Here is a 13,254-nt window from a genome sequence, read left to right as displayed (position 1 = left end):
GGGGGGGAGGGGGGGGTGCCCGCCGCCGCCCCCTGCCGATGTCCAGCCTTATATGTCCAGGAAAAGCTGGACACGGCAGCAGCCATGGCAACTGTGGGAAGAGCTGCTGATGTGGAAACAATGGGACAACAACATGGCCTTTCCCTGAACCTGCTCACGCATAACAACGCGGTTAGTCTTTAACAGGGGATTTCATTATCACGTAGACAACTTTAATAACTGTTCAAGATTCCCATGTCGTGTCCTCGTACTTTCTCAGGGTTTCCTTTTACACCGTGTTATAAGCTCAGTGGGAGGAAAGCTAATGGCTGCCGACAAGTGGGATATATAGATTGAAGCTGCAGTAAACAATTAAAAAGGAGGCTACGCTGTACGTGTGGCGCTGATGTTAAATGGCCAAGTGTTTGGTCCTGCTCAAAGAGCCAGAACTGTGAATCTCCACCTTTATGTGACACTTTCCATTCTTTACAGCGTTCCGGAGGAAATAAAATGCTGATAGAGTCGCTTGGTGTTTGACACTTTGGAGTGAAGCCAGTGTATGTTCCGTTCCACTGCTCTTGATACTATAATCAGCATGCAAGAGGTAGCAGGCACTCAGCAACTGAAGTATGGCAGAGCACGAGAGGCTTAGCGTCAGGGGCAGCGGCTCACACAGAATATTGGAGTCACCTGATTTACAGGACATGACACGTGGGATAAAAAAGACTGATTGTGGGAGCCAGAGGTGTGAGCATGACATCTAATATGGCCCACTGCGGCGTGATTAAGCTGTAAAGTTTGGTGAAACAGTGTCGTGTTTGTATTCTGTGTCTGCAGTGTTGGTTTAACACTGGCCACTCAGCGAGAACAGGCCTGTTGTGAAGGACACGGTCTGATCTTTAGCACTGACTGATCAAGGCTGCAGGTATTCCTCACCGGTGTCTGTGTTTCTTTTCCATCACTCAGAGTTTTTTTCGTTGACTTTGTTCTTTTTCAAGAGCTCAGTTAAAAAAAAAATCAGTCTTTTCTCAACATTTTCCTCTTGTCACATAAGGTCACCCACAGGCTGATTCATGCCACAGAAGGTGATGATGTGATATTTAATATAACGCCAGACATTGACAAAATGATATAGGGTATAAAGACATCTGTCTGAATCTGTCCAGTCATTGCTCATTGCAGGTTTTTACGTGGCTGCCAGGTTTTATGGTCCACCACCAGAGTTGATGACAACACTTTAATTTGACCTCAGTGGAAATACACCCAGAGGTCATTGAGTGTTATTACCAACTTTCATCTAGCTTGAGTTTTGGTTCTATGAACGTTGCTTTCTTTCAGTTTCAGTTTCACCCACAAGAGCTATATTTTATTTATATAGTTGCTGAGCTAATTCACAAAACTGTCTAATCTGTAGTTTGTTTATATAATGTTATCATATTTAAAGTATGCTTTAATTTTTGAAGTTTTTTTAAATTTGTTTTACTTTATCTGCATTTTTTAATTTTTTTTTAAATTTGTTTTACTTTATCTGGTTAATTCATAAACAAGCAAGCTGTTCATCACTGTGAGTTCAGTCTTAATTACAGGCACATTTATTTGACTGGGAATAAATATTTGTGAAGATTGACTTTTAATGTTGTAAATAAAGCTATCAGTATGTCAATATTTGATACCAGGGTATAACCACTCTAACTCTTGACAAAACAACACTCCACTCATGGCTGAACTAATATACATTTCTAACCTTTCGTTCAACTCAAATATTTGTTTCTTGTTGTCTTTTGTCAATAAGGATTGGATTTACCTTTCTTGTTTAAAAACACAACCTTAGCTAATGGTTTTGACAGTTGGACAATATTTTTGAATCCCCAAAGGCCGCTGTCATCAGCTCCAGTATTGGTGTACTGTACGGTATGATGAGAGTCAGACTGATGTTGAGATACTGCATGCCTGGCATCCATATGACCTTGGTAAATGTGATGTAATTATTTCACTAGCTGCGTCAGTCTCAGTTATCCATATTCCCTCACTAATTATCATCTCATTATGTAAAGTCTCTTCTTGCTTCTTGTTCTTAATCCCCGTGTTTCTGAGGAAAAAAGAAGAATCTCAATATCAGTGTAGGTGACGCAAAGGTCTAAATCCACAGCAAGTGGATCATAGACTTACTGTAATACGACTGAAACTCAACGATTCAATTAAACACAATATAAAACATGACCAAACCTTTCACCATCGGGCCATCCTGTTGTTATGCAAAGAAAGGTGAATGACCTCTGTGTTCTGGGTTGCATTTAATTAAGACAACAGCATTAGAGTTCATGGGAACCGCTGCACTGTTACCACTGTTTAATCTTACACTGGATGTTACTGTGTGAGGAAAAAACCAAACATTCCAGATTGGACACATTGCAGGGCGTCAACATCAGTCTGTCTCATATGGTCTGTAGAGAACAGCAGCCAGACCTGAGCGGACGCAGTGGTGGAAACCCGTATGACCAGCACCTGTTCTGAATTTTAGTTTCATAAATTCAACTTACATATAAAATATTTATCTCTGGAACAACGGGAATAAGTAAAACGACTGCCGTGAAATTACAAACAGATTCATTGCTCTGCTTTTTTTTTGTATATTTTATTTCTTGCTCTTAAGAAGAAATAAGGCTTGCCTTAAAATGCAGCGCGTCTTTGGTCAAAACAGATTTACAGTTCTATCTGGAGACTGATCTGCAGCATAAGGGAAAATATTGTTATAAAGTCCTGGTCCTTGGATGTTATGTGACTGTGTCTGCTCACAACCAACCCCTGACACTGAGGAAGTGAGGGAATCAAGCACCAGTTCATTGACTGACAGACTCCAGATGCTCATTTGTTCTTCTCTCCCTCAGCTCTCTGTCTGATTTCATTGAAGAGGCCATTTCTTAAACAAAGAATAGCTGGATATTCAGTGACTATTTTACCTTTTTCAGTCATTAATTGTTAGGTCCAAGCTGAATGTTGTAACAAATTGGTCAGAGAGTTCCAAATTGACCACATTATGTACAAAGCATCAAGGTAAAGCCAAAACAAAGCAATAACAGAATAAAATATATAATTGGCTCTAAATAACCTGTTTGTTTTTAACACTCTAAATGATTTAATGACACACACACACACACACACACACACACAGGCTTCCCATAAATGAGGTCTGTGGAGTCCTGGTGAAATGGTGCTGATGCTGGTGGATGCTCCACTTTGCTGGATGTTTTTAGTGCCAGAGGAGCTTCACTTTCTCTCCCTGCAACAACAAGCAGAAGATCCATAATTTCTGTCATGTTCTATATCTTCATATCGTATTTTTACACACCATGTTACACACAGAGTGGGTCAGAGCGGCGAGGTGAATTTAAAAAAAGTGGATTTTCACCACACATACTAAGTTATTCTTATTCCAGGACAATGTATGTGATTAAATATATTTTATTACATGCCACTGTTTTAAAACAACTCTACATTTACTATACTGTCGGTATTGACCACATAAATGTGAAGGTTGTTTGTGTGGACCACCAAGATTTGTTTGTCTTCTTTGACTGGTTCCAGCTCAGTCTGAGGCCGGATAAAACCATTGAAAATAAATGAATATATGGACTGGTTCCAGCTCAGTCTGAGACCTAAAACCATTGAAAATAAATGAATATATAAAGGAATAAATTGATTCAAAATCTGTGCGGATGTAAATAAATCAGTACAGAAATTACAATAACAGTGAACCTAAACCTCTGGAGTTGAAACATTTTTCATGCCGAGCTAAAACGACCCATGCTTTTTTGGTGTTATATGACCCTCAGCTGGACTGTTGTTGTGTTCCAGGAAAACCTAATGCTCCCTGGAGAAATACTGAGGCCGTGCAGGAACCTGACCTTGCCTTCAAACAGACAGAGATAAAAGGTTGTCAGTGCAGGAGGACGTAGAGCAGAGGAAGAGAGAGGACCCGGACTTTAGAGACGTTGAGCCAATTAGCATTCTGTCAATGCACACATGATTTGGTCCTGCTGTTTTTAGCAGTGCATGACAATCGTTAAATTTACGCCAGACGTTCACTCAGCGCGGCTGACGTACAGTACTGCTCACTTATATTTTCTCATAATAGCCGGCCAGGCTGGAGATATCAGTGTAATTGTGGGGTAAATGCTGCAGCCGTTGTGTAAATGCCTGTGTCCTAACAGGCTGTTTATTTGTGCTGTGCTGATGATTTCACTTCACAAATTGTTACAGTTTTTTTTTTTTTTTTTTTAGCATTGCTCTGCTGATGTAGCCTACAGAATATTTAAACTTGCCTTTAGTATGAGGTTTAGTTATTATTATTTTTATTATTTAGCCTTTAGTATCATTTGTGTCCAGGTGTAATTTCAGACAAGTCCTAGCAGTAATGAGACATACAGATGGATGGCTTAGGTTTAGGGGTTTAAAACAATTAAGAAAATACATTATGCATTTGTTATTGATTTTTTTCTGTTCACAATCGCTGGTTTTTCTCTGCACTCATTACCTCTGATTGCACGGGGTCAGAAAGGTCACACGATCCCTAATTACTTGTTTCTGTTATGTTCTTTATTCCTTCCGTTAATCCTGATTTTGTAGGATGTGATTGAAGATAAAATATTCAGAGACAGAAACAAATTGCAGTGGGCAGTTGGTGTAATGCTGGCAGTCATGATGCATTTGTATTGTTGCATTGAAAGCATTTAAAGCAGTGGTAGGGAAACTTTTGTGTTCTTCACAATTGGAAATCACAGCTGTAACCGGGAGAAAATCTCTTTCAGAACATCTGACCCAGGTCTGTGCGAACCCCACATTCTCATTTCTCACAGGATGACAAACACAGCAGCATTTACTCGGCTATTGATCAAATGAAAACCACAAAATTGAGGCATGGCTTTGCAGCAGCATTGTTGCAGGGATGTCCTTGAAAAGATGTTATTCATTCTCTTCCACTCCCTGTTTTATGTCCAGGGTCGTTGGGTTCCAAATTTGCGGCTTCATTTGAAGCACTTGGACAAAGGGTCCAAACAAACTCCTCAGCCATGGACAAACACTGTTGCATTTCCCTGTTAAATGGTAAAAGACCACTGCATTACTCTGGGCCTTGTGTCCACTGTTGACAGTCAGTTCTGTCCAGATGGCACCTGTGTTTCTGTCTCTGCTCATTCTCTGGTCAATTTCATGTCTTGAAACACATTTCAAATTCAAGAAAGAAAAAATGCTTTTTGTGGAAACACACATTTATACACCTGTCTAATATGGTAGAAATAATAATATGTCATTGAATCACATATTGGGTTGTTGTTTTGTGCAGCAGACAGATGTTTTCAGCTGTTGCTCTTGGAGGATCCAGGGAGGTACTGCAAGGAGGTCAAGACATTTTTGGTTGACTAAAAAAATTTTTTTTGGTGAAGACCGTTGTCCTCAACAATATTATTCAGTCTATGGTCTTTTACAATCCATTTGGCATTCGTTTCAGTCAGATCGCCACCTGTAGACTGTAGAGGTTTTTGGCTGAATTTTATTATTTGCTCCTGGACTGCTGTGCATATTGTGCTTGCTCACTTCCATAAACCAAATGAACCAAACATCTTTGGAGAGTGGGCGACGAGACTCAGACAAGATGGAGAGGCTTACATCAACTGTAAACCTGCAGTAATATACGGTACCTGGAATCTCTGAAAACATAAGGACATTTGGAAATGACAAATGTGTGTGTGTGTGTGTGTGTCTGAAGTCTGAGGCCTCAAGCTGTTTGTCTAGAAGAGAGTATCTGAGGCAGGAGCCGGATGACAAAGACTCTGTGGGGCTTCTCCGTCAGCCTGTGCAGAAGGAGAGCTCATGTGGTGCCATTACCCTCACGTCTTTGTGCCTGTCTTCCTCATTTTGTATGAAGAGAAATTCAGGCAAGACGAGAAGCTTTTGTGGAGGAGCCCGCAGCCGGGACGGAACGACATCCACTGGCGGACTTATTCACAACTACATTACAGGACATTTACTTAGACTGTGGCCACTGCAACTGTGGATGAGATGTGAATGTTGAGCACAAAAACGTCTTTGTTTCAGTTTCTGACTGAGATCTGAATTGTGTCAGTGTGGAGGTTTGACCTTTGGCCTCACATCCAAGCATTCTGGAAAAAATAAAATTCTTTTAGTGTCAGAGTAGAGTTTGGAGCTGACACATACAACGAGAGGTTCAGCAAACCCAAAAATAAATCTAAACTATGCAGTTACACTTTAAGCTTTTTCGTGTTTATTTTAAATGAAAATTGATATGTTTTCACAGACTTTTCTCAGATTAAAGTGGGGCTGCACCTCACCTACTGTTTTTGTCAATTGGTTTATGCTATAAATTTTAACATCATAATCACATCGTGAAAGCATCAATGATCACACACAAAAGGTAAAAAAAGAACACATTTTTTTTATTTTTTAATGTATAAGGAGTCAGAGCTCATCCTTGTTATTGATGATTTTCACCTTTACTCCTCTCTCTCTCTCTCTTTAAGCCAAGGTCAAAAAGGAGGATGTGAGCTCTGCAGTATCAGCCTCTGCTTCGTTTTTTTCCCCCTATACGTGTCTCATGGCAGTTAGTGATGAAACAGCCAGCGGTTTGTCTCACAGTGGAGTTTGATTAATAGGGAGAGTAAAATATTTTCTTCTTTCTCGTGACTCTTCTTGCCCTATTTTTGGCTGATTAAAAATATTTGCGCTCTTCTTCTGCTGAATGACGCCTCGGTCCAGTTAATTACACACACACACTGCAGTAATGCAGATGCACATCCTGCACCTAACCTCTCATTATCAGAGCAGTGGGGGAGAAGGAGGAGCTGCTTAGACAGGGCTGTAGTGACGCACACGCCGAGCAAAACAGTACCAAGGAACTGTAACTGGAAATGTGAGCCATATTGAACAACATAAAAATACTGAAGGATGGAACTGTTGGTAAAGAGTAGTTCAGGAAGAGACGATGTGGACCCTTGGATCTAGAGTGAGGTGCTGCGCAGTCATAGAGGCAGATGGGTTCAAGGTAGATGAAGTGCTACATGATGTATTACAGTTATGGAGCGCCCTTTGACATGTAGGGTTAGACAGGTGACGCTGTGATGTTTTAAAATGAACATCAGATTTTTCACTTTTCCATCCCTTTATATTGTTTGGGCCATTGCTTTGTTTTGTTGTTGTTTATTTTGACCTCAGTATGACGTCTGCCTATCTCTTAAGTGTGCTATATGAACAAGTTGGCTTCACTTTGTTCTAATAACTGTAGGCAATAGATGGAAAGGGTTTGTAAGAGAGCCAATTTATATTCTGGAAAGAAAATTGATAAAGGTCAAAAACAAAAAAAAACAACTTCAGATTGGTTAAAGGTCAGTAAAGGTCAGAATTGTACAAAACAGAGGAAAAAAACAGACAGAGGACGAACCAGAGTTTCCTCATGACTCTTTAATTCTTTGACAGGTTTTATTTTCTATGATAAACTGAGTCTTTACTTGCTTGTTTTCTAGGTGTGTAGGTCGCCAGACCTGTGAAGCTACTTGTCAAGATGGTGGCCTTATCCTTAAAGATCTGCGTCCGCCAGTGCAATGTGGTGAAGACCATGCAGTTTGAACCGTCCACTCCAGTCTACGATGCCTGTCGTATCATCAGGGAGAGAGTTCCAGAAGCCCAGACGGGACAAGGTGTGTGGATAACACACAGATACACGGCCTTGGATTAATATTGAAGTGTTAATAATATCTTTATTTGAAACCACCTGGATTTTCTTTTTGTCTTTTCTTAGCCTCAGATTATGGGCTCTTCTTGTCTGATGATGATCCCAGAAAAGGAATCTGGCTCGAATCAGGAAGAACCCTTGATTACTACATGCTGAGAAATGGGGTAAGAAAAAACTCCTGACACCTTAATTTTATGATTTTTTAATTAATATTCAATAAAGCAGCTCAACAGCAAACACTAATGCAGGCACTGCTGTAGATTATTGTGATGACTTTTTTTTCTGTTTTTTCCCAGGATATATTGGAATATAAAAAGAAGCAAAGGCCCCAGAAGATCAAGATGCTGGATGGTGCAATTAAAACCATCATGGTCGACGACTCCAAAACAGTCGGCGAGCTGCTCGTCACCATCTGCAGCAGAATCGGTAAGAGATGGCTGCTCCACGTTGCTGCTAGAAATCTTGACAAGCCGTCACCTGAGGCTTGAATTATTCAGTCTCTGAATTATTTTTAGTGCGCGGCACAGAACCTGACTTTACCTTATGGTACTGTGTGCTGCTATTAATTACATTTGTTTTTCAAAAAACAGTAGCAACATTTCCTATTCAATGTTGTGCATTCATTTATGCTTGGCGAAGTCACAGGCAAATCCTTAAAACACAAAAAAATTTAAAATGGATAATTATTTAGTTTCTGTATTTTTAAACAATTGGTCTCCAATATATTATGTCTCAATTAACTGAAATATTTCTCCTAGAAAAGTTATTTCTTCCCTGATTGTTTTTTTTTTACTGAATCCAAATGGTGCTTTAAAACAGTGTGACATTTTTCTCTCTTAAAGTCTTAACCTAGTTGTCCTGCTCCTGAAGTAAATCAAGCTTTAATTTTGTTCTGGTTGTGTTTGAAACACTGTGATATACACTGGTCTCTGATTGGTGTAGATGGTATATTATTAGTTTGCAGACTTTACACAGGCGCCTCAGGCCACTGCTGCTGTCTACTAAATGTTTAGGTCTGCTGAATATTGTAATGTTCCACCATATGGCATGCATTCATATAAACATGATTATTTTAAATTAAATATATAAAGTTAAGGTGGTCATTATGTGGAAACTGCTGACATTTGTTTTTAAAGAAATAAAACCAAACAAAAGAAAAACTTGAAGATTATTTCCAGGGAAGAAAAAAAAGATTCAACATTTTACTCTCTTTGTTGCTGAGGCCATGTTTCCACCATAAAATAGACCAAAAACGCAGCAACCATTTCGAGAATCTTAAATTGTTGTTTCTCTAAGTGGCATCTGAAAGGCGGAGAAACTGACAATAGAAGGAAAAAAAGGATTCTGTTTGGAGAACGGGTCGTTAACTTGAAGATTAAAGCACAGTGGACCAAGTAAAGAGTCTGGAGAAAACAGAAGAACCTGAGGTCCAGGCAGATACTCAGGTCAGAGTGATTGACGGGAGGTTCAATCTGAAAAACCACGATGAAAGTCCTGTGAAAAACAGACTGGTCCAGGTCGCCGCTGTTCATATTTGAGTCTCCACTGATTCTGATTCTATATAAGGTCCTTATCACTGTAAATGAACAAAAGTACCAGTTCTCGGTTTGTGATATTTAGGTATGTTTTCTACAGTTCCTGGTTCTTCTTGTTCTTAAGTATTTCCTGCTGCTGTACATTGTTTTTCTTGATGAACGTCAAACTATATTCAAAATAGAGCAGGGTTAAGACTGTTGAGACTCACTGCAGGCGTCAGTGTCACTTCCACTGCTTCACTCTTGACCAAAGCTGTCATGTGACCTCATCAGGCAATACATGTTTTTATAGCTTTCACTTTTTTTCAATTTTTCTCCAAGAGATTCCAACAATTGGAAACAAATCTATTTATCACTTTCCAATTTGTAAAGTTTAGGAACAAACTAAGTTGTTCAAAGTGAAATGTGGAGCGCTTACTGGTCTAAATGTGAAAAGATGTGGTCATGTGGTTCATGGACAGGCCAATGAGGAGGAAGGGTAAGAATTGTGCGTACGGAGCATGAGGTGCACGTATGAGGCTCCTAATAAAGAATGTCCAGTCGTCGTTGACATGATTTACTGCTTTTGGTGGGAGTGGGGAGGGAGTGTAGGGGACTGTGGGGGATGGTGGTGGGGGGGGCGCTCTATGTAACTGTATATGTGATGTCTTTTAAACAGACTTCAAAACCAATGAAATCTCTCTCTCTCTCTCTCTCTCTCTCTCTCTCTATATATATATATATATATATATATATATATATATATATCTGTCTGTGTGTTCTTTTTTGATGTAAACAACCAAAGACTTGAAGATGCAGCTCAACAGTTCCCTGCTGCTGACACATGCTGTGTGTTTATTTAGCTCAATTTCAGCTCTGTTTTTCTGAATAGTACAATAACGAATAAATAGAATTCCTTTTTTAAACCAATCGTGTCACATGTGTCATTTTCTAAGGGATCACCAACTATGAGGAGTACTCACTAATCCAGGAGACGACGGACGACAAGAAGGAGGAGAGCACCGGGACGCTGAAGAAAGACAGGACGCTGCTGCTGCGAGACGAGAGGAAGATGGAAAAGCTGAAAGCCAAACTCCACACAGATGACGACCGTGAGTTTGAGTTTATAAAAAAAAACCTCCACCAGTGTTGGTAATATCCTGATGGCTCCGCACCCATTTTATAATTTAATCAAAAGAAATACAACTCAATGCCGTTGTGTGGACATTGTACATTCCTGACCGAGTTTGATTTACAGCACTGGCATATTAAAGTTTATTAAAAATGTTTGCTTTACTACGGAGAACATTAATTTAATTTTGAAACGTGGATAAATAAATCACCAATCTGACTGTAGTTTGATCTGTGCAGATCAAAAAAGCTGTTTTAAGATTCGCCAAGAATTTCTCTGTCATTTTTTTCATTTTTTTCTGTTAAAATCCGTTAAAAGCCAATAGATGTCAGTATGCACTCCGGCGCGTGTGCTAACCATGTGTGCGTTGATTGGGCAGTGAACTGGCTGGACCACAGCAGGACGTTCAGAGAACAAGGGGTGGAGGAGAGCGAGACTCTGCTGCTCAGGCGCAAGTTCTTCTATTCTGACCAGAACGTGGACTCCAGAGACCCTGTCCAGCTGAACCTGCTCTACGTTCAGGTGAGACTTGAACTCAGCCTAGTCTAACTCACCAGTCAAAACCTGAGAAGACCACCACCTGACCGGTACTGCAGTTCTTGGATGGCAGCGTTGCAGCGGTGTTTTATTTTTTCAGAGTTGAAAGAACATGTAAGAGTGTGTTTGAACACATGTCAGATGTGGTCGGTCTGGACACAGTGAAGGGTCATTAGCTTGGATGTGGTTACAGCAGGTTTGACCGTGCGGTTCTCCTGGAGAACATCACGCTGATGTAAATGTTCCGACATGAAAGTTAAATGTCAAAGATGTGAAGCAACATTTTTGACATTATACACAGACTCGTGGTCACCTTTTCAACCAGATCTACTGCTGTGTAGCCCAACAGTCAGTACGCTGCTTTACTCTTATCAGCTCTTCACCATGATCTCGCTCATGAGCGGGTTTATTCCTCCAATGTTGTCTTAGTTTTCTAACTAAGTTTTGTTCACTGATGTTGTCTTTTAGTGGATTTCTTTAGTTTTCTAACTAAGTTTTGTTCACTACAGTTTTACTGAGGACGAGCAGGAACTTTTTGTAGTTTGTTCACTGCATGCATCGCTGTGCTCTGTGCACACACCCCTCTAAGGCAGGGAGGAAACACTCCCCACTGACACCTGGACTCAAATGCAGTGTGTGGGATTCCCCCCTCCCTGCCCAACACATGTTCAGAGGGAGAGCGAGGGAGAGACAGAGGGAGAGAGAGTGGGAGATAAAGGGATGTGCTCACACAAAAAGTATTTTTCTAAAAAGAGACACAGAAACCCAGAATAAATTGGTCCTGAAAATCTCAGTTTAAAGAGTGTGCACTGACTGATAAGTTTAATCACCTCCTGTTGCCCTGTTGCTGCTGCGTGAACATGTTCATAACAAACATCCAGCCCCCCACTCTCTCTCTCTCTCTCTCTCTGCTGCTCTCCACCCTTCTCTCTGCCTTCCCCTGTTTTTCCCTCTATTTTTCTTACCCTCCGTTTCCTTCCTTTCCACTTTGCCTGTCTTCACTCCCACTCCATCTTCTACACACTCTGACATAATCACACACATCCCCACCCTACTAACCCAGCACAGAGTACTGCACAGAGCATATCATGCTCCCCTCTCAACACAAACTCATATTTCCTTTCAAAATACCCCCCTCCCCCTCCCCCCTCCTCCCTCGCCCTCCCTCACCCTCCTCCTTTAGCTTCTCTGTTGTTCTTCCCTATCTCTTTTTCATGTTGTCGTGTTCTCTCTCTCACTCTCTCTCTCTCTCACTCACTCACACACACATACAAATCACAGAGACTCTTCACATGTCAGTGGCTCTAATTTGTCTTTGTGTTAAAAAGACCAAAAAAATCCAGAAGAGAAAGTAAGGGAGAGCTTCAGCTTCAGCCGAGTGGAACATTCCCCATGGCTTCTTTTTCACATTCTTTTCCTTTCTCTTCAAGTACATGATGACACACACACAGAGACACACACAGATACACACTCTTGTCCTCCAACACTCTTCTATACACCATTTCTGTGATCCCCTTAATCTCGACAGAACACGGTCTTTTCGAATTTAGCGTCTCTGCAAAACGACGATGATGTTAGAGATTTAGCCCATCTATTGTATGTTTTCATCAGACTACACACACGCAGACACACACACACCAGACACACACACGCCAGACACACACACACAGAGTGGAGGCTGTGCCAGTAACAGACTAATCTGTTTTACGACAGAGCCACTTCCTCTGTGTTGTGTGGACAAACCTCCACAAGTGTCCTGCTTCTGTTTGGACCAGATTACTCAGTAAAGCAGTGGTTCACAAAGCGGGGGGCGGGCCCCTGTGTGTGGCACAAATTACTTTCAATTCCATTTTTGTTTTAATTCAGTCCACAGTGGGGAAATGCACCAATTTGTGATTTGATTTACTGTACTTTTTTATGAATTACATTGATAATGGCTATATCCACAACAGGGGGCGCTCCAGAGAAGTTTTGGAAACTACTGTGAAAGGAATGAAATTTAAAAGACAACCTAAAAAATTCAAAGTGTGACGTTAAATCAAACGTATTTTCATCCCATGTCAGGCAGCGTCATCACTTGTTTGTCTTATTATGAATTGCTCTGATTCTCATGTTAAGAGCTTTTGAAGCCACGCTGATTTCTATGTATTTATTCATTCATGACAAATGGAAATCCCAGATAAATGTAATTGGAACAATCTCGTTGTATTGTTCCAAGCTCAGTGTTCGTTAACTGTGGATGAAAGAGCCGACTATAGGAGGTTTTTTTTTCTCTTTCTTTTTGCCTTTTTTAACAAATTAATACAATCAAAGTAATTTCTTAATTAAATCTCAGATGTATGGCTTTC

General features: G+C 40.5%; 1 protein-coding gene across 2 annotated transcripts in view; it reads left to right on the top strand.

Annotated features, from left to right (window-relative positions):
- The window catches only part of tln2b (talin 2b), an 85,230-nt gene that overhangs the window by 31,535 nt on the left and 40,441 nt on the right, over positions 1 to 13,254 (top strand). For both annotated transcript variants that reach the window (XM_025056168.1, XM_025056167.1), the window contains exons 3-7: positions 7,515 to 7,688; positions 7,790 to 7,887; positions 8,020 to 8,149; positions 10,194 to 10,349; positions 10,749 to 10,891. In XM_025056168.1, coding sequence (XP_024911936.1) covers positions 7,553 to 7,688; positions 7,790 to 7,887; positions 8,020 to 8,149; positions 10,194 to 10,349; positions 10,749 to 10,891 — 663 coding nt within the window. In that variant the 5' untranslated portion in view covers positions 7,515 to 7,552. The remainder of the gene's footprint in view (positions 1 to 7,514; positions 7,689 to 7,789; positions 7,888 to 8,019; positions 8,150 to 10,193; positions 10,350 to 10,748; positions 10,892 to 13,254) is intronic.

Source organism: Cynoglossus semilaevis, chromosome 6 (genome assembly GCF_000523025.1).
Source record: "Cynoglossus semilaevis isolate Cse_v1.0 chromosome 6, Cse_v1.0, whole genome shotgun sequence".
NCBI lineage: Eukaryota > Metazoa > Chordata > Actinopteri > Pleuronectiformes > Cynoglossidae > Cynoglossus > Cynoglossus semilaevis.
This window is presented reverse-complemented; position numbering and strand designations above follow the sequence as displayed.